Raw genomic sequence first — 21,401 nt, forward strand, 5'->3', positions numbered from 1 at the left:
TCTAGATATCGTACTTTTAGCTCCGGGTTATACCTAAATCTGCAAGATAAGACTTTGTATTTTGGAAACCTTTTGGGACCCTTTAGGACCCCTGTAGTTTCTGTGTTCTTTTTAGATAAAAAAGGGGAGGGGGGGGGGGGGCTCAAAACATAGGTTTAAATAATATCTTGATAAAATACATCTAATACTAATACAAACAGTTCATAACTAAATTAATCTGAATAGAGTGGGGAGATAAACAAAGGACATCAAGGAGAAACTTCAACATAGAGGAATCTTGAATATCGAAGAAAACTTTCAAATCTGGAATGGAAGATACGAGGAAAAGGGAATGGAGGATTGAGTAAAGAAGAATGGAAGAAGAAGTAAAGAGCAATCTGTTCTAAACCTGCATTTCTACTTTAGATCGTTAACTAATATATACTTCTCACAATTTCCTTCTAATCTTATCTTGTATAAGGGTACAAGATTAATTAAATCTTAAGTTTGTATCTACAAAGGTGTAAATAACTTAACTAATCGAATGGGGTTTGGAGAAACCAGAACATCTAATCAGAGAAACCGAGAAATTTGAAATTTTGTGCACCATTTAATGAGTGAACCCTAATTGGTCGGAAACTGCAGGCAGCGAAAGAAATAGAAAGAAAAAGAGCGGACTAAGTAGTAAAGTGACCACATTGGATATTCAGATTATGCGATCCTAATTAAAGGTATCTGAAGTTTTCAGCTCTGGTAAAAAAAAAGCTGAGAAAGGAGTTTAACTTGAAGAATAGGTCACGTCCCAAAGAGAATTCATGAATATGAAGTAGACAAAACAATGTCAATTTATCTTCTACAACCTTCCAACAATAAAAACAAACAAATTTTTTAATTTATTAATTTTTTCAAATATAACCCCCCCCCTCTCCTCACTACACTGTTAATCATGTTCAGTAAGGTACTGGTATAACTTGGCAACCTAGTATATCATCTAGTTTTCAATGTATAAAAAAGAGTGAGAAACTAAAACTTAATTGGTTAGAAGTAAGAAATTACAAACATATTATTTCTCTATTCAATTTTTCTTTAAAAAAAGATATCTTTCAAACTTTTCTCTTTAAAAACTTCAGTTCCTTACAATAAGCAAATCCCATTCTAAAACAAAAGTCATTGTTTCAATACTCAAATTACTAGATTAAAAAAGTAAGACAAACCTCCTTTAATCAACTTTTTTATTTGAATTTAACATTTCTTATCTGACCCACAAACAGTTAAATATCTGGGAGAAAATCACGCGATGGATTAAATATTTTGGTTCTCCCTGTACACTGTTATAAAGTATAAAGACTTGTTGAACTCCTCCAGATATCAGGACTATGCAGACTCTCCCGGGTCTTATCATAGTTCTCGTCTTACAGACACATGCTAAACCACAGGATAAAGGGTAGGTATAGGATACAGGATACAGACACATGCTAAACCACAGGATACAGGGTAGGTATAGGATACGGGATACAGACACATGCTAAACCACAGGATACAGGGTGGGTTTAGGATACAGGATACAGACACATGCTAAACCACAAGATACAGTGTGGGAATAAGAAACAGGATACAGACACAATATAAACCACAGGATACAGGGTAGGTATAGGATACAGGATATAGACACATGATAAACCACAGGATACAGGGTAAGTATAGGATACAGGATACAGAGAAACATGCTAAACCACAGGATAGAGGGTAAGTATGGGATACAGGATACAGACACATGCTAAACAACAGGACAAAGGATAGGTATAGGATACAGACACATGGTAAACCATAGGATACAGGATACAGGTATAGGATACAGGATACAAACACATGCTAAACCACAGGAAACAGGATATAGGTATAGGATACAGGATACAGGATACAGACACATGGTAAACCACAGGATACAGGATATAGGTATAGGATACAGGATACAGAAACATGCTAAACCACAGAATACAGGGTAGGTATAGGATACAGGATACAGTATACAGACAATGGAAAACCACAGGATACAGGATATAGGTATAGGATACAGACACTTGCTAAACCAATGGGTAGGTATAGGATACACAATAGGTATAGGATACATGATAAAGAACACAAGGAAGGTATAGGATACAAGATACAGAATACAAGATTTAGGATATAAGAGACTTGATACAGAAGACAAGATATAAGATATAAGAGACTGGATACAGAATACAAGAGACATGGGTACACGATACATGATACATGACCGTGATATATGTAGTAAAAAGATACAGGAGATATGGATACAGAATACAGGATAGATACAAATATTAATACAGTGTACACTGTATACTAGGATACAGAAAACAAAACAAAGGTCAAGGTCAAGGGACCAAATTTAATGATGAGAGAATTGTAGTTGGATCACGTTTGTATAAGTTAAACCACAAGAGAAGTGGTTCAAAAAATTCTACGTTGTTCAACTACGATTCCATATTTATCAAACTGGTCCCAAAAGGCATTAATTCTGGATGATGAACTTTTTTTTAGAAATTTAAGCGTTAAAGATGTTGAAGAGTTGGTGAAACAAAAAGATGCAGGAACCCAGGTCATATTTTCAAGAAAAAAGCAGCCAATTTTTAATTTTTAATTTTCTAACCATATTGATGAATCTAAATATAGTAATCTGACATCAAGTTATTTTTATGTTTTTGATGCAGGCAGGAGCTGACGTGGATGTTGTACCTTTTCAAGAAAAATTAAAGGTGAAGAATATTTACTTTAACCATTTAAAGGAATTGAGTCTTTTCCACAAACTCTCAATTTCTCCTTGTTCATAACATCACATCTCAGGTTATTGGTATGGACAAGATTGAGAAGATGGATAAAGTCAAAGCTGTTCATGATATCCTGGACCTAGAGGAGATAGAGGAGATGATTCCTATTGATGAAGATCTAGCACTAAAGATGAAGAAGGAGGTAATAACTTTAGACTATTTAATCCCTTTTCACAAACTCTTCGCAACCCTTAGATATATCCAAACCCTTTACCTTTAATCCCGATCGCTCAATCTGAATATCCAATGTGGACACTTTGAATTTCCTTCTTAGTTCGAGTTTTTTCTTTCTTTTTCTCACCCTGCAGTTTCCAACCAATGAGAGTTCACTCATTAAATGCCGCGCAAATTTTTAATTTTCTGTCTTCTTTGATTGGCTGTTCTGGTTTCTCCAAACCCCATTCGATTGGTTAGGTTTTATACACTTTTGTTGATACAAAGTTTTCATCTCTGACTGAAAAAGATATATTAATTAGAAAATTTGAGTTTGTGGCAAAGACTCGATTTCTTTCTTCTTGATAAATTTAAAGGTCGGGTTGGTGTAGAATCGCTAAAATATGAGACAGCTATTTTACGGATTAAGCACTTCATTAAAAGTTTCCACCTTTGGTTATCGAGTTCAAATGTTGCAGATTAGTAGCTTTGTACCTTGGGAGGCTTCTTTGTTGAAATTTATAATATTCGTAAGAAAAAGTATGCAATTTCATAGTTTGCTAAATCTAAGAGAAATAGAGAATTTTGATTTATTTTGTTCGTATTAAAACATAAATAAAGATTTAGAGTTTTTCCTTTAGAATTAAATCTAGCTTACACCAAGATCAACATCTTAACCCACTTAAACTTAATCTTAATTGGTTTGAAAACAAACATGATATTTACTTTCTCATTCGAGGAAATCTGAAGGGTTTTGTATTTGAAACGTTCTAACATAGAAAACAATGTTTTTATTAAACTCTTATCTTGAGAAGCTAAAATATGACGTTTAAAAAGACTTCACCAGAAGATTATCGCATGTCTATTTAAGATTGGGGGAGGGGCAGCAGGCGGAGAAGGCGGAGAAGGAGAAGAAGGAGGAGAAGGTGGAGAAGGTGGAGAAGGAGGAGGAGAAGGAGCCAACCTTAAATTCCGAGCAGATGAAGAAGAAGAAGAAGAAAGCACTCCAACGGATTCTTCTTCTTCTAAATCCAGCTCCAGCTATACTTCTAGCTCTAGCTCTGGTAGTGGATTAGGTTCAGGATCAGGTTCAGGTTTAGGAGCCGGGGCAGGGGCGGGAGCAGGGGCAGGAGGAGAAGGATCTTCTGGCTCCAGTTATTCCTCATCTTCAAGTTATAAATCATCAGGATCAGCCAATGGAGGTAAAGAAAGATAATTATAGATTTAATGACTAGCGAGAAGTAGCTGAACCGTGTACACTTAGTTAAACCACTTCTTCTTATGTATACCAGTTGAAGTGAAGGGCATTGAACCAGATCTACTCAGTTCAACTCAAGGTTGTATACTTGCTTACTCTCGATGCGGCTTCAATGTACTGGAAATGTCGTCTCCTAAGCATAGATAGATAAAATCCGTATATGACGTCACTGATTATAGAGGCGAGAGTTACGTAATTTGTGAATTCTATCCATCCGTGCATATAAGGAGACGACATTATCCGTACATTGGAGCGCATCGAGAATAACCAACCGTATAAAAGAACCTAGAACTCAACTTACAAAATTAAACAACCTTTTTATACAACCTTGTTCAACCATGTCCATATATTGAGAAATAATGTATTTTTTCTTCTAGATTCTGATGAGGTGCTGAGGGTTAAAATCCAACGACTCTATGATTTGTTTCAAATAAATGACATTGATGACATCATAAACGTTATTCCAATTGAATCCATTGAGAAAGTAGGTGATGGCGAAGCAAGTAGCATCACAAAGAAATCAACTAAATATACCTCTAAGACAACGGAAAACGGATCCGGGACCGGGGCCGGGACAGGGGCTGGAGCCGGGACAGGGACTGGGGCCGGGACCGCCTCCGGATATGAAATTAAAAGTCCGGATTCATCCAAAGGCGACACATATGCAAAAGCTGAGGAAGAGATAATTAAGAAAACAGAAACTCTTGGAGGAGGAGGAGGAGGCGGAGGAGGAGGAGGAGCTGATGCAGGTCAATATTTCATACTGGCTTGTCCGATTCAATTGCAACACAAAGTCGGAGACCTTTGATATTTCAAACTATAAATTCTGTTAGATCAAATAATCTAAGTTTGAAATATCAAAGGTCTACAACTTCAGGTTGCAAAGATACAAGAATTGGAAAATTGGAGTTTGTTGTAACAACTCAGTTATTTTAAGAATAAAATTTTTCATTGCTTGTCACATTAAGGTTTGAAGAGTACAGATGTGGATTAGACATTCCACTTTAAAAATGTAGATTCACTTGAAGTTAAATCTGCAGTCCTATAATATTATGATCAATAGACTTTTGTAAATGTAAAAGTAAATTTAAAATTGGACTTTTCTAAAAACCAAATTCTCAATTTAGGATATGCCAAACCTGATGGGCTTGGTGGGCTTGAAATGCGATCAGACCTGGTTGAAGAAGAAGGGAAGGAACCTTCAAGTTTAGGAGCAGGATATGCTGGCCAAACCTCAGAAACTTCTAGTTTAAACATTGATGATGCCACAAAGGGTTTAGGTAAAAATATAAGTCTAAAAATGTTAAATAAATAATTTAAAGATATGTTTTCAGATGGGTTAACATCTGATCTTGAGCAAGACAAAGAACTACAATATGTAAACAGGAATAGAACATTTCAAAACATTGCATCATAATATTACTTTCAATCTAAAATTTATATTCAGGGGTAATTTTTAAACAATTTTCCTTTAAAAATTAATTAAATTCAAAGTTACCTTTATAAGAATATTCAAGAATTATTTTACAACCTAATGTCCTAGATGTTTAATAGTTTAACCTATGAATTCTGCAGTTAGCTCAAATACCTTAAGTTCGAAATGTCAACGGTTTAGACCAACATGTTACAAATATATAGGGATTAGAAAAAATACTTTATATGTTCTGCTTCTAGAGAGATAGAGCGGGTGGATAGTGATATGGATCGAAAAATAAAAGAACTGAATCAGCTGAAGATTGATTTAGGCAAAACATTCAGTTTTAAAATTTAAAAAAGTCAGGAACCAAATTTAACGAATTTGAGCTAGGTCGCTAAACAACTTACCCTTGTTTCAAATACTTATTATTATTATTATTAATCCCGGATATGTATAACGAAAAGTATATGAAATAGGCTTGGATAGTGAAACTACAGCCAATCTCACATGAATAAATAGCAAGAGCGCACATAATGTCGTCTTGAAATTTATTTTGAAATATATGACAGCGGTTATGCTTCATTATTGGTTTGCACAAAAAGAAAGCTGCTGAGATGTTCGCAGCTTGAAATTTGTAAATACGATTTACGAAAATTACCAAATATCATTGTAGGGTCATAAGATTTTTGATAATTTTTAATAAGTTGCTTTTATTTTTAATTCAAAGGAAATTTATAGTTCTGAAATATTGATATATTAAACTCGCTTTTTTTCCGCGGCATTTGGCCTTAAATATGTTGAGAATACGACATTATAAAAACTCCCGCTATGTATCCATATATATGGGATTCACTGTATTCATTTCTAAAGTGAGATCTTAATCACTTTAGACAAAAAGATTCAACTATCCTAACCTATAAATTTTTAAATTTATATCAATATAATGAAGACGACTTTTTTTAAATTTTAAGTTTTAATTTTTCAAATTATAAGTTTGCAAGTAAACCAAGAGAAGCTGTTAAGAGATAGCTTCTCTTGGTTTCTATGTTATATGTGTATTCATGCTTTTTAAAATCTAAAATTAAAATCCATAGTCGTCTTCATTGTATTGCTATGTACGAGGACTGTAGTTCAACTGCCATTCATCAATTCCATTCTCCGGTTGTGTCATAATGTTTTAATAAAATTGAATATTTGTTGGTTTCAAGGGAAGGAAAAGGAGTTCGAAGAAGCCTTGAATAAAATGTTGGAGCAAGCAAAAGATAAAATTAAAGGAATTGAACAAGTAAAGCAGGAGCACAGGACCAAAGCCGAAAGTATAGCCTTGAAAATCCGCGAATTAAAGACTGTTATAGAGAAAGACAGCAAAGACAAGCTTGGATACGTTGATGACCTAGAGAAAATTGCCGCTAAAGCCAAAGAGTCTGGACAATTTAGGATGGACACTTTGGGACCATCAGACCAAGAACCCAGCGACTCTAAGGTTACCTCCAATAGACGTTCTTATTCATCCAGTAGTAGCTCTGGAGGAGATGGTCTTGGAGGAGATGGCACAAAGGTTAGCAGCAGCAAAAGTTCATATTCCTCCAGTAGCAGCTCTGGAGGAGATGGTTTAGGAGGACTAGAGGGACTTGATCTCCTCGGTCTTGGTGGAAATTCTGCTCTGGAGGGAGAAGTAGACGGTAGTGAACAGAGTAATAAAATCAAGACCATGGATAATATTGAGAGCTTATCTGCAGTGGGAAGCATTTCTCCGGTGCTGAAGATAAAGAGTGCCGCCAAAATCAAGAGCATTACGGTACTTTTTAATATAATAGGGATTGGATGCGTAATTCCAAGTGACCCTCCATGCAAATATGTCAATGCCTGGTTGACAATGATACCCTTTGTCAGAGCAAGTGTGAACTAGATATTCATGTTTTTTTAATACCTTTTTTTAAATTTTGGTTTCTTTGCAAAAGTGACTTGCGCATTTCTTGCTTCTTTGTATGGAGGATTACTTGAATTTACACTTTCGATATTTCTTCATTATTTGTAACTGTCAGTTTCTCTTTCCTTACTGTCATTTTTAAAAAAACCTTTTTTACGTTTTTTTCTAGGCTTTAACAGAAGAACAGGCTGCACAGCTGAAAGCCTGGCAAAAGGAGAGAACTAGTGCTTAACAAGAAGACAACGATAAACCTCGGGAAACAAAAACTAAATATTTCCCAAATCAAATTCTAAATATTTATGGTTTGTTCTTTCACTTTTAATTATGACATTTTTCATATTTCTTACAATGTCCCCCTCCCCCAACCACTGTGCCCCTATTCTCATTACATATCTCATGATTTTATTTGAATTTTAGAAGTTTTTTTTATTTTCCAAATATTTGCAACAAAATATTGGACAAAATCTTTTTAGATTTACAAATATTTAAACTTTAGATTTGCCTTTTCATTGTTGAAAACTGTAAGTAAGATTGCCCCCCCCCCCCTAAACGAAAAATGTAAATTTAACTCTAGGTTTAAGGAAGTTGACCCTGTCAGAAGTAAATATCTGCTGAATACTGGAAAATACATTCTTTGAAGTTAAGAAGAATAAGATCTGTATAAAGACCAGGGTCGTATACAGGAATTTTTACCAAGAAGGGGGGCGTAACCCCCCATAGCCCCTTCTTCCTGTATGCGCCCCTGATAACGACAAGACTTTGATATATATGTGTGGATTTAACTTGTGATTAAATTAAATACTCTATAGAATTATAGAATAGTTGAAGACTGAAGACTACTGATTTAAAGACAATAAAATATAACTTTCAGAAACTATGAAATGATATTCAGAATAAAGAAATTGTTTGATTTGGTTTAGGTTGATTAATTAGCCATTTTCTACCTGTTCTTCATGTTAAAAACACTCCTGTATGCCGAGTCCATTAGAACCTGATCCATATCAGAGTTCAGTCATGTGTTTGATGTATATTCTGAACCAATAGACATAGTATTGCGGTAAGATCTATCTTTCTATCTATCTCATTATCCAATTAGAGTTATAAATCCTTCAATTGGCGCTATCAGTAAATGGAAATATTTACTTCTAATGAAACTATAGTGAAAAACCAGCCTAACCACTATTTTTCTTTTATTTGGAAGAAATTATGCCGTTTTACATAGTTATTCTACCCCAAAGCGATTAAAGTTTGAAAGTATTATTTTAAGGCTTTCTAAGACCGTGGAGCTTTTTTCGTAACGTTATAAAGACCATTTTTATTTTATCAAAGAAATTAAAATCATCACTGATTTATGATTTCTCCGTTAATGTTAAAGCAACTTCTTAAATTCTAGTCACACTTCAATTAGAATGCTATTATAATTGTGTTCATATAATATGAAACTTTGCTCAGGACGGTCATCACGTAATTCTTATGTTTATCGGAGTTTCCTGTATAAAACACCAAAAAGATCTTACTAGATCATAGCCCAATTTCTTAATCGTGCTACCAATCTACACTGATCTGGCAGAGCGTAACCATAGTGTGTGCAACTAAGAAATTGGGCCAATACATTCTGATACAGATTTATTAGATGTCGTTTAAGTTTCAGAACTTTGTTTGTGAACATCTTGAAGTGAAATGTTGAATGTCCATGGGAAATTTTTAAAGAAATAAAAGTTACAATGGAATTATGTTTTTGCCACAAACGCTAATTTTCTAATATCTTTGCTATCTTTTTGACCTTTGATATTTCAAACTATGAATGATGCTAGATAAAAAATCTAGAAAATTTATGTTTGTGGCAAAGACTCAATTTTCTTCAAAATGTTTGGGATATTTTTTTTTGAAAATAAGCAAGCAGAAAGCAACAACTTTTCTGTTGGTTGACTTTCAAAATATAAACAGAAACTTTTCTGTTAAAAATTAAACACTGCATTAGTTCCCTTTTTGAAAAAAAAAACCTCTCACTCCTTAAACAAATCTGCATGCATGCTTTAACTTTTAAGTTGTTACATTTAATTTTGAAACTTTTTTTCTAACTCCGTGCTTTCGACTTTTCATTGTCTACTTTTGCTTTACTTTTCTGTAAAAAAAACTATCCACAAAAACAGGAAAAAGAAAAGTTTTAAATATTTTTTACTAACTTTACCATACACTATACAGCCTACAGGGTGTTTAAAACCCATAAAACTTGATGAATTATATTTCGACTCTCGACTTTGACCCACGCGGCATTTTTTCGAGAACACAGATAGTATCACTATAAACCTGTTACAAGCAAATCATTTACCAACTAAATATCTTAAATCATGGGATCTCCAAAAGGTGATCTGCCATTTCTTTTTCTTCCAAGTTGAAAAATTTTAAGAAATTTACTCAAAAAAAAATAAAATCTTGGAAAGCTCACATTGAAATTTATCAATAATTTACAAAAATAAATCTCTGGCCGGTATTGGATAGCGTTTATTTTCATTTTCTTATACATAAAGATTTTACAGGTACTACAGAAATGATTACGTCTTTGGTAGCAAAAATAGGAAAACCAGTGTACTACAGTGTACAATATACTACAACGTACAGTGTACTACTGTGAACCGTGTACTACAGTGTATCGTATGCTACAGTGTACAGTGTACTACAGTGTACATTGTACTACAGTGTACATAGTACTACAGTGAACAGTGTACTGCCGTTTACAGTGTAATACAGTGTACAGTTTACTAGTGTACAATATACTAGTGTACAGCAGTGTACAGTGTACTACTGTGTACAGTGAACTACAGTGTGCAATAAAAGTAATTTCAAGTGACTCTTTCTTTATGTACTTTATCAATTGCTTATAAAATGAGCTGCGAATTTCTGGCTCAGAAAGAAAGTTGGAATTTGTCAGAATTCACACTTTTAAATTTGGAAAAAAACGACGATATCTTTTAGATGATTTATCATATAAAAATGTATAGCGCATGCTTCTTATTAACTAAAGTTTCTCTAGAAATGGCATTTCAGTATTACCTTTAAAATATATCATTTGTAACATCAGAACAATAATCTTAAATGTGCTTTTGATTCTTTCGTTTTTCGCTCATTTTAACCACTGATAAATCCGTTTCCCCTCAATTCTGCCTTCCTATGTATTCCAATGCTAATTGTATCTGCATGTACAAAATCAGATCATGTACATAAATCAAAGGGGTCAAACTGTTCAGTTCAATGATGTTTTTCAAGAGTATTGTTGTAGATTATGTACACATATGTACATACATAAAAGTTTTGAAACTATTGAAATATGCTTTTCAAATGTATTGTACCAAATTATTTACAAAAATAAAAGGTGTCAAATTGTTGAAAGATGGTTTTTAATAGTATTGACCTAAATTATGTACGAAAAAGTACATTAACAAAAGGGGCCCGACTGTTGAAAGATGTTTTCCAAGAATATTGTACTAAATGATGTCAAACTGTAAAGTTGTGTACAGTACTGAATGTGAACTACCGCGTTAGAGTTTTATTATTGCTCGCATATTTTGATCCGAATTTCTCCGCTAAGGACGATTCTAAGTCCAGGTTTTCCAGCTGCTTGGCGGAGAGGCGGGGGGTTTCATCCGCCTGGACTCCGTCCATCTTACTGTGGTCCACCAAGTATACGCCCTAATATTAACACAATTAAAAGGAATGTTCACAAAAAGTTGAACATTACAGTGGTAGGCCATTACATCAATACAATAAAGACGACTTTCGATTTCAATTCTGATTTAAATCAAGCTGTTAAACAGCATGGATACATATAAACCTGGAAGTCAAGAAAATTTATCAATTAAAAAAGCTTCTCTTTGAATATTTGTAAAGTTGTTATTCGAAAAAAAATTGTTAATAGTCAAAAATTTTATGAAAAGTCGTCTTCATTGTATTGATATAATCGCTTACCGCAGTAGTTAAATCTTGAACCCGCGAGTTTACAATTGTTACAACTCAATCAAATATTTTTTTTCTGTAAAGAGATTGCAGGGGCCTTAGGGCCTTCAATTAGTAAAAAGTGGAATTAACAAAGTTCTTTGACAAAAATATCAGAAATGAAATAAAGAACGATCGATTTATATAGAATTCATGGTCTAATAACTCTTTTTTTTGCGAGCCACATCTTCAAAAATAGTTAGTGACAATCATCAAAATATTTGCAAGTAAACGTTTTATCTCGAAGGAAATTAACCTAAATTGAAGTTATTTCTCCTGAGCTGAAAACTTTAGAATGGTGGATATTAGGATTAATGCTTAATCCACTCTTTTTCTTAATCTCCAGATTAAATATATTGCTTATACTCCTCATGAACTTAATCTCCAGATTAATTAACAGATCGGGATTAAGGATATCACATTCTAAAGTTTTCATCTCTGTTCTCCCAGGATAGCTAAGTTTATAGCCGGAGACAGCGGTTACACGAGTAAATTAACAATTTAATGTTTTCAGATTCATTTTATTTTCTAGGATAGTTATATACAGGGTTATTCACACAGGATGAGACGTCAGCGACGACGGTACGGAATAAAAACTGTCCTTTTCCGTAAATGCATGATTCCCCGCAACTGTAAACAATTGTTGCTTTATTTGCCAAATCATTAGTTACTCCATTAAAAATATTTCAAGAAAAAAGATTAATTTTTGACCTTGATATCGCAATACTTAAAGAGATTAATGTCGAATTTAGAGTCTAATTCTTTATGAGTATAACCATGTAGCATTAAAGCTTAGGGTACTGTTTATAAAGGCCCCTCCCCCTGACAGGGGTGGAATTCTAAATAACATGTTGGGGTGCTTCTAAGAATAATAAATCAAGAATATTAAAAAATATTCAAAAAAAAAGGTTATAAATAGTTTTATAATTTAAACACAGTTTTATGTCAATTTCTCGAGACAGGAACATCAGATAAAACTTTCATGGGTCGCGATCAAGAGCTAAAGTGATTAGCTTTCCGCCTAAACCCCCTTTCATTTTTCCTGTAAAGTCCCATTAAGGGAAATAAGTAAAATTGCATAGACCACATAAACAGAAACTTGATAACAAAGACCTAAGATGGCAATGGTTCAAGTTTTTAAAGAAGAAAAGATAGAGAACAGTTATAAACAGTATTATACGACATTAGGTTTCAAAGATAAAGGGGATTTAATTATCAGAGATTGTGACAAAAAACTAATGCCTCTATAATTTTTTTCCTTATTACCTCTTTATTAGCAAAAGTAACACAGTTTGTGAATGTATGTCCCCAGAGTATCTCAGAGGGAAGGAACGATGTCCTGGCCTGTACAGTGTTTCCACTCTGCTCTACTATACCTTCAAGGGTGATGAGGAGTTCAACCCTAAATATTTATAGCATATTTGAGGTTATATATGGACGATATATGAAGGATATATATCCTGAAAACAGCTCTACTATGGACGATATATGAAGGATATATATCCTGAAAACAGCTCTACTATGGCTGCTCTCCTCCCGCTGTACATCAATTGAACTCATATAATTTCAGCGGAAAAATAATCACAACTAAAAACTTTAGAATGGTGGATATCGAGATTAATGCTTGATCGTCTCTTTTTCTTAATATCGAGGCTAACCTAATCTTGTATCCTGAAAAGTGTACACAGTTCAACCAATCAGAGTCGCATATATGAAGCCGATAAATTTGAAATTTTGCGCGCCATTGAAGATGTTACACAGAAACGGGAGGTACTCTCTAAATTATAAAAATCGTTTTTTGATTTTTCTCTACTATACCCAAGAAAGAACGGTTTAAGAAAAAAATCAAAAGTGTGTCCATTGGATACTCAGATTAAGTAATCGGGATTAAGGATATCTCATTCTAAAGTTTTCAGTTCAGATTAGATTATATGTGGGACTAAATTGTATACTGATATGTGTGTTTGCTTAAAGTTACCAACAGTTAATGAGATCTTTCCAAGTTTTATCTATAATAATATATTTAACTCTTTGGATGGAGGGTCTGTTGAAATTACGCTTAGAGTACATGTAACACAATAAGATCATTTTGTTTTTAAAGTTTCATCCTTTCTGGATAGCCCTTTATAGTATAGATTCTAAATGTTATTAATATGAGGATAAAAATGCCGTTTATCCCCCATTGGAGCCCAATTGGCGGAGTATGACTTGACAATATTATGGTTAATTTTCACATAGTTTACGTCAAGATGGTGATACAACTCAAGTTTAACCTGCTAATTCTATAGCTTTACTGTACACTGAACAGCGTTTATAAAATACAATCTTAAAAATGGCTTTTTCTTGTAATTCTTCTTTTTATTGACTGTTTATATTCATGTTTTTATATGTACTAACATGTTGGTATTTTGTATAATTCTAGGTTTCAGAGCACTTCGCACTCCCTTTTTTATTATCTATTTAAACTTTTAACTTTGCTCTGAAAGTCGCCATGTGTTTTAAATCGTTCCCAAATTTTCACTGATTTTCCTGTTTAAATTGGTGCATTTTCAAAATCAACAAAAGTTTCTGAGCCAAATACTGTTTATTGTACATCTATATATCTCTTGACCGTGCAAAGAATGCATCTTTCAGATCAATATATTATTCTATTAGAAAAAGAAATTGACACCATGTTCAGTTGAGCGAACAATCCTTTGAAGACTTACTTGCTCTGAAGTAGCTGTGCTGGAGTAATATTATATAAGGGACTGTTCCTGTCTATTGTATGACATACAAGCAGAGGTAGAAAGACATGGCCATATTCCTGCTTCAAGAGTTAACCCTTGGTTTTCAAGGAAAACTGAAGAAAATGAGAACAATTAGAGGATTGGAAAAAGAAAAGAAATGAATCCATTAGCGGTCGTAATTTATAATTACAAAATCCAACATGAAGTTGGAATGACCGAGTATTAAAGAAATTTTCAAACTGCTGTTTGCCTTTTACGAACCTCACTGAGAGAGATTTATAAATCCCCTGGGGCTGAATTAAATGATTTTGAGTAAAATCGACTGATTCAAAGCTAAAGATTATTATTGGCCAAACCCAAGATATACACTATGAAATCTTTTTATCTTTGTTTACATAAAAAATAAAAAAAAACTTATGCGTAATCAAGGTCGATTTATCTCCTAGCGTAGAGAGTCAGGATTTTTTCTTTTTTCGTCCATTTTGTAGTTTTCGGCTTATTAGTGCAAAGTAGGCCAACAAAAGTAGTTCATTTAAATTCCAATATTCAATTCCAATCTTAGAACATTGAAATAAAATCAAAAACTTCGCTTAAAAAGAAAAATGATTTAAAAACATTTTTGAATCTTTAAATGTTAACTCTTTTTCCTTTCTTTCTGCGTCTTCATCTTCCTGTATCTGTGTTGTCAGGGGGAGCTCTGTTGGAAAATTTCTGAAAAATATCGGAGAAAATTAATAATTTAGCAAACATTAATGCTTCAAAAGACTCCTGAATGGATTCTGAACCAAAATATTAAAATAAATAAATGGAACAAATAAAATTCATGTACTTTCTTCTCTTAAATATGTTCATATATACATGACATGTATTAAATGGACAATGGAAGTAATTTCATGTGTCTCGCCGTTTAAAGAGTTTGTGCCAGATTTGCAACGAAGCCTTTTAAACTTAAAAATAGATAGAGAGAAATTAACGGAACTTATTTTTGTTTTAGAAATTAACGACGATATCTTCCTCATTGTTACTTAAATAAAGGCTTTAATGAACCTGTNTTCCCCCACAATGTTAGACTTCAAAAGCAATGTTAATACACATAACATTTTTTCTCTTAAAAATGTACTTTTATTTTATAACAAATTTTTAGTAAATATTCATTTTGAGAGATTTTGGACGGAAGACGACATTTGAGAGTTTTCCCCCTTTTTAATGAGACATTTAAAAATTAATTGCTTAACTCAAAGAAGAACTTATTTCATGCACTAGCCATGTTGGTCTTCCTCTTAAGAAAAAGAAACCAAGATTAAGATTTAAAACAAATCCTGTAGATTTAAATTTGTACACCCCTATAGAGTATAGATGCCTAGATACTGAGAAATGAAAAGCAGAAAATCTAATAATCCCTGTTGTCTGTTCAGCTTGAGATCAGAGTAAGAAAGGAATTGATTTCGACAAAACATAAGTATTTTATACTTTCAACAGAACTCATATAACAATACCAGGTTTCTTCAGTGTTTAATAAGAAAGAAAGATTAATGTTTAGGCTCCTTCAACTGCATTATACTGTATGTATGTACTATGTATACTCTAGACTCTAGAATATATATTATTCATCATAAAGAGATCCCGAGGTGTGAACTTTTGTGAATCTCTGAATGAAGCATTGATCCTCTCCTTTGCGGATTAATTTAACTCCTCTTGGGAATCCAGATTTTACACTTAACTTCAGGGATCGAGCATTTATCTCTCAAATTTAAAAGTTTCCCTAAAGAATATCGAGATCAAGCGTAGTATTTTAGTGACATTTAACACACAAAAGAACCTTTGATATTTCAAACTTCCAATTATTAGATCGTACAGAATCCATTGTTAAAATATCTAATGTCTACGACATTGGGTTGCAAATATATAGGGATTAGAAAATCTGAGTTTGTGGCAAAGATTCAATTCCTTTCAACTACAGATCATATTTGTCAATTTTATCAAAATGAAACCAGGAACTTTTGTGCGAAGTATCGTTAATTTTGAACGTTTGATCTCGTCATCCGACGTGGGAACTTTTAAATTTGAGGAAAAATGCTTGATCCCTCAATTAACGCTATCCGGATATGAACACCACAGGATATTTAGGAAGACTTGAATTAATCCGTAGCGTAGGTCTTCACTAGATAGAGATCAACGCTTGATCACAACAAAAAAGTTTTCAGCTCAGATCAGATATATTATTTAACAAAATAAGTCCAGATAATATATCAAGTGAACCCTGCATTCACTGGTTCACAACGTGGTAATAGACAGCCATTAGACCAACCCCCCCCCCCCCCTCTATCCAAACCCTATCATTTTAAGATTTAGAAATTATTTAAGTTTTTGTATTTCATTAAATATTTCATCTTTAATCTGTAATATTCTTACCAAAAACTAAAAAATTAGACCCCCCCCCCCCTCTATCCAAACCCTACATTTTAAGATTTAGAAATTATTTAAGTTTTTGTATTTCATTAAATATTTCATCTTTAATCTGTAATATTCTTATCAAAAACTAAAAATAATGTGATCTCAATATCTTCTACTGTATCAAATATTCTTGATATAATATAGATTGTATTTTATTTCTTGCAGGAACTCAAACCATTGATTCACAGCTCTATTCTCAACCCTTCAAAGAATATAAAAGATGAAAAATGGAAATATTTTAATGTTGTTCAAAGAATTGAATAGAAATGATAAAACTCGGGGCAAAGCTCGATTAAAATGTATATTTTTCCTTGACCTTTTTGAAGAAATGGAAAGTACACAATCATTTTTTTTGCATTTCTGTATAAATGTTCTTTTAACCTGATCCTATTTCATGAATTCCTGCTCCCACCCATAAGCACAACTACCTAAAAGTAAGTACTTGTACTTATACGTACTCCTACTTATATCTACCCCTACTTATATGTACTCTTACCTATAAGTACTCCTACCTATAAGTACTCCTACCTAAAGGACTCCTACCTAAAGGACTCCTACCTAAAGGACTCCTACCTAAAGGACTCCTACCTATAAGTACTCCCCTCCTTGGTTGTGAAGTTCCCAAGGAGCAGAGCACGGTAGTGTGCTTCAAGAATCTGGGAATTGCGCGCGTTTGCAACTCGGAACATCAAGCGCAGCTTCCCGTTCACCATGGAGACCACTGCGTTCTTGGAGAAGGTAACTGTGCGCGCTCTATTCTTAGGGCGCGCAAGTTTTGCAAATACTATTCCTGCCATGCAAGCTTGTATTAGAACCCCTGAACAAAACTCAGTTTCTTTATAAAAATGTTTTCTAGAAAATTACAAAACAATAATCTAAAAGCATTCATCCCTTTATGAGATAAATAAACGTTACTTTAAAAAATAATTTATTGTTTAACTGAACCCCCAGATATTATATTAAAATTTATGAAAAGAATTATTTACTTTCAAATCTAAATCCTATAAAATCTTGTAAATCTTTACTGTGAAAACAAATTGAGGGTTTTCTACAGACTGCAAATTAAATATAATGCAATGCAAATTAAATAGGATGCAATGCAAATTAAATATAATGCAATGCAAATCAAATGTAATGCAATGCAAATTAAATATGTCATGCAAATTTGAAGAACTTAAACTTAGTGTTCGCGTTAAATGAAATGAAGGTAGTACGTACCAATAATTGAACTATAGGTCTATCCTTCGTGACAAACCTTGTCAGTTAAAATATCCCAAAACCTTTAACTTTAAAACATCCCCGAAAAATTCCCAAAATAACCTCTAATTTAGTTATAATTTTGAGCTGTGATATCTAAAAGCCAATTTTACTAAAAAAAACATAGTTTAAAAGATTTTCTTTACAAATATAAAGGACCTCACTAGTCTCCTAAAGTTTGTAATAACTCTTGTAATAATAGAGATAAATGGTGTTAATTTTGCACCTATATTCTTTTAATCCATCAGAAACAGGACATAGTTTCAATTTTTTTTCATTCATCAAGGGTGTAGTAATATTTATTGCCGATATATCATTATTGTTTTCAAGATTTTAGGTCTGTAATAATATTAGACCATGACCAAAAAAGTCTAACAAGGACAGATTCAGTGTGCAGAATGAGCCCTGTATGGTTCAGGGGCTGAAAAGCCAACAGTCAGGGGGGCCGTTTGATCCACATCAGACTCCTGAAATTAAAAGAGAATCAGTGCCATTAATGTAAAATTAATAAAAGTAAAGGCAAGTAAAACTATAAAAGTATTTAATATTTCTTTGAAATGATCAAAAAATATTTCTTCAGGGGCGTCAAAAGGAAAAATATCACTAAACACCCCCCTCTTGGATTTAATTTGTCAAAAACAAAGAAAGTAATAATGTTAGATTATTTTAAACCATATCATCCTTTAGGAAAGGAAAGCTTTAGTGATATTTTTTCTCTTGACACCCCTGAAATTTTTTTAATATTTAAAGAAATATTAAATATTTTTATAATTTTACTTGCCTTTCCTTTTATTAATTTACTGGTTCTATTTTAATTTCAGGAGTCTGATGTGGATCAAACGGCCCCCTGACTGTTGGCTTTTTAGCCCCTGAACCATACAGGGCTCCTCCTGCAAGCTGAATCTGTCCTTGTAAGACTTTTTTGTCATGGTCTAATATTCTTACAGACCTAAAATCTTGAAAACAATAATGATATATCGGCAATAAATATTACTACACCCTTGATGAAGGAAAAAAAATTAAAACATCTGACAGAAATTAAAATACATCTATTATGGTTTATCCTAACCCATTTCATTTTCGAAAACATTCTCTTTAATTAGAGTTTTAAAATTAAATATAAAAGTGAGCGTTGTTCCTGCAATCGACTGGATACACTGTAAAATGATGGTATCGGGACACTTATGACTGCTTCCTCTAAAACAATAAAAGATTAAATATGGAAACAAAAACTTTTAAACAAAGACATTTTGTCTGTTTGTTGCAATACAGTCGGTTTGATTCAGTGATTTTTTTACCTCCTCTTAATCTTTGGGGTCCGTCCTCGTATACGATTTTTACTTGTCTACTTATAAGACATTCTTCTGAATTAAACCGTTAAATACTGTTTAATTTTTTCCTAAAATCTTTTCTAAAATCTTTAAAAGCAAATTTAAATTCAAATTCTGGATATAAAAATATGAGGTTTTTTATAGCTAATGCGTTTTCCAACTATTTTTCGATTCCAGAAAGATAAGGAGATATCCAAAAAGAATGCGCTATATAACCAGAACAAGTTCTAAAAAACTTTCGAAGTGTGATAGTCACTCATAAAAGAAAAAATTATCGGCAAGTTAGTAAGTAAGTAAGTAAGTAAGTAAGTAAGTAAGTAAGTAAGTAAGTAAGTAAGTAAGTAAGTAAGTGTTAGTGTGAGTAAGTAAGTAAGTAAGTAAGTAAGTAAGTAAGTAGGTAAGTAAATAAATAAATAAGTGAGTAAGTAGGTAAGTAAGTATGTAAATAAGTGAGTAAGTAAGTAAGTAGGTAAGTAAATAAATAAATAAATAAGTAAGTAAGTAGGTAAGTAAATAAATAAATAAATAAGTAAGTAAGTAAGTAAGTAGGTAAGTAAATAAGTAAGTAAGTAAGTAAGTAAATAAGTAAGTAAGTAAGTAGGTAAGTAAGTAAGTAAGTAAGTAAGTAAGTAAGTAAGTAAGTAAGTAAGTAGGTAAGTAAGTAAGTAAGTAAGTAAGTAAGTAAGTAAGTAAGTAAGTAAGTAAGTAAGTAAGTAAGTAGGTAAGTAAGTAAGTAAGTAAGTAAGAAAGGTATTATTTATTTATGAAAATATTACAAATTAAGTTTTTCAGGAGAAAATAATTCTAAAAAATGGAAAAGAAAAGGTAACTGTCCTTTTCAAGCGACATTAGATTTTTAATAACTTCTAGCTTCTTTTTAAAAGCATTCTTATCCAAGTATTTTCAGGTCAGAATGAACATATTTTAGTCAAGGAGTATAAAATAGAAGGGAGATACAACTGACACGGCCCACCCTACCATATGATTATACATGCTTTGCAGACAGTACTACATTTGAATAAGAAATATTCAGAATAGGTTATTGTATACGCGGTAATTGTACATCAGACAAATATTTCTTATACAAATGAAGTACCGTCTGCAAAGCATATATAATCAAATGGTAGGGCGGGCCGTGTCAGTTGTATCTCCCTTCTATTCTATACTCCTTGGTTTTATTTGACAATATATACCTGAGCCCGTATCCAATGGTATGCTGGGTTTCCACAGAAAAGAGAAAAGTTGAACCAAAATCATATATTGAGTAAACACAGGGGGTCCAACCATTTTCAACCTTGAGACAACCAATATATTCAACTAGCCCGGCGTTGCTCGTGGAAATTTTTAAATCGAATTTTGAATAAAAAAATCGATTTTTAAAAAAAAATAGGATTTTTGAAGAAAAAATATGGCCTTTTTTCTCTTACGTTACCCTACAAAAATTTTAGCCAATTTGGTCCAGCTGTTTGGCCAGCTATGACTGCTAACATATATATTATATATATAATAACAAATATAACGAGAGCTTTATCATGTAGATTGCATTTAAGGGACTCAATTTTTCTAGTGACCTTTCATTTTGGTGGCATGTCTGATTCACAACGGTATCATTTCAACCTTAGACTGATGATCGACGACGTATGCATTCCGTCATATTTAATCTGACATAAAATCCGCCTCGCAACGCTAAAATATTAAACAGCTTGCAGAGATTTATAGCTATAAATAATTCCTTTGAAAAAGATTTTCTGCAGAGGCGTATTCAGGTGGGGCTCTTGGGGCTAAGCCCCCACTCCACCCCCAGGGGTCACGGAAATTTATGCGCCCCCTAACCTGGAAGGAAAAGGGAAAAGTATCAAGCCCCCCGCTCCTAAAAAAATTTCTGAATATGCCCTTGTTTTCCTGAAAAGAATAGAATAGAATATATATTAGAGTGGAATTTTCTAGAAAAAAGTGTAAAACGGCCATTTTGTTGTACTGTTTCCATAATGCAGGTGTACTTCACATATTTATGCTATATTACCTTTTGGGCCCTGGAGAACGTCCTTACC

At 33.0% G+C, this 21,401-nt stretch overlaps 2 protein-coding genes across 5 annotated transcripts in view; one reads left to right on the top strand and one right to left on the bottom strand.

Annotated features, from left to right (window-relative positions):
• Positions 1-1,314: 1,314 nt before the first annotated feature.
• LOC111699648 (keratin, type I cytoskeletal 9) lies at positions 1,315-8,463 on the top strand. The gene is made up of 11 exons (XM_023470372.1): positions 1,315-1,423; positions 2,542-2,599; positions 2,712-2,756; positions 2,845-2,970; positions 3,853-4,183; positions 4,617-4,988; positions 5,367-5,519; positions 5,574-5,625; positions 5,914-5,984; positions 6,865-7,454; positions 7,756-8,463. Exons 1-11 carry the CDS (start codon positions 1,356-1,358, stop codon positions 7,816-7,818), a joined length of 1,929 nt encoding a protein of 642 aa, XP_023326140.1. The 5' UTR covers positions 1,315-1,355; the 3' UTR covers positions 7,819-8,463.
• Positions 8,464-10,078: 1,615 nt separating this feature from the next.
• The window catches only part of LOC111699646 (G protein-activated inward rectifier potassium channel 2), a 34,966-nt gene continuing 23,643 nt past the window's right edge, over positions 10,079-21,401 (bottom strand). Inside the window, exons 6-13 of one of the 4 annotated variants that reach the window (XR_002764791.1) lie at positions 20,544-20,644; positions 19,158-19,216; positions 17,351-17,579; positions 14,956-15,019; positions 14,288-14,388; positions 12,846-12,981; positions 10,641-11,276; positions 10,079-10,178 (exon numbers count right to left, since the gene is read on the bottom strand). Coding sequence is in view for 2 of the 4 variants with exons in the window: in XM_023470369.1 (XP_023326137.1) it covers positions 11,118-11,276; positions 12,846-12,981; positions 14,288-14,388; positions 14,956-15,019; positions 17,351-17,579; positions 19,158-19,216; positions 20,544-20,644 (849 nt within the window). In the remaining 2 variants the exon portion in view is untranslated. Of the gene's footprint in view, positions 10,196-10,640; positions 11,277-12,845; positions 12,982-14,287; positions 14,389-14,955; positions 15,020-17,350; positions 17,580-19,157; positions 19,217-20,543; positions 20,645-21,401 lie in introns of those variants that run through there. The other 3 variants (XR_002764790.1, XM_023470368.1, XM_023470369.1) reach the window with 3 other exon arrangements.

Source organism: Eurytemora carolleeae, unplaced genomic scaffold (genome assembly GCF_000591075.1).
Source record: "Eurytemora carolleeae unplaced genomic scaffold, Eaff_2.0 scaffold339, whole genome shotgun sequence".
In the NCBI taxonomy this organism is placed as follows: domain Eukaryota; kingdom Metazoa; phylum Arthropoda; class Copepoda; order Calanoida; family Temoridae; genus Eurytemora; species Eurytemora carolleeae.

Bases quoted from the DNA above. Each gene is read 5' to 3' on its own strand.
- LOC111699648 (XM_023470372.1), top strand. From the start codon at position 1,356: ATGCAGACTCTCCCGGGTCTTATCATAGTTCTCGTCTTACAGACACAT. The intron at 2,600-2,711 runs GTCATATTTTCA...TTTTTGATGCAG, and splicing joins AAAAAGATGCAGGAACCCAG to GCAGGAGCTGACGTGGATGT. The intron at 4,989-5,366 runs GTCAATATTTCA...TTCTCAATTTAG, and splicing joins AGGAGGAGGAGCTGATGCAG to GATATGCCAAACCTGATGGG.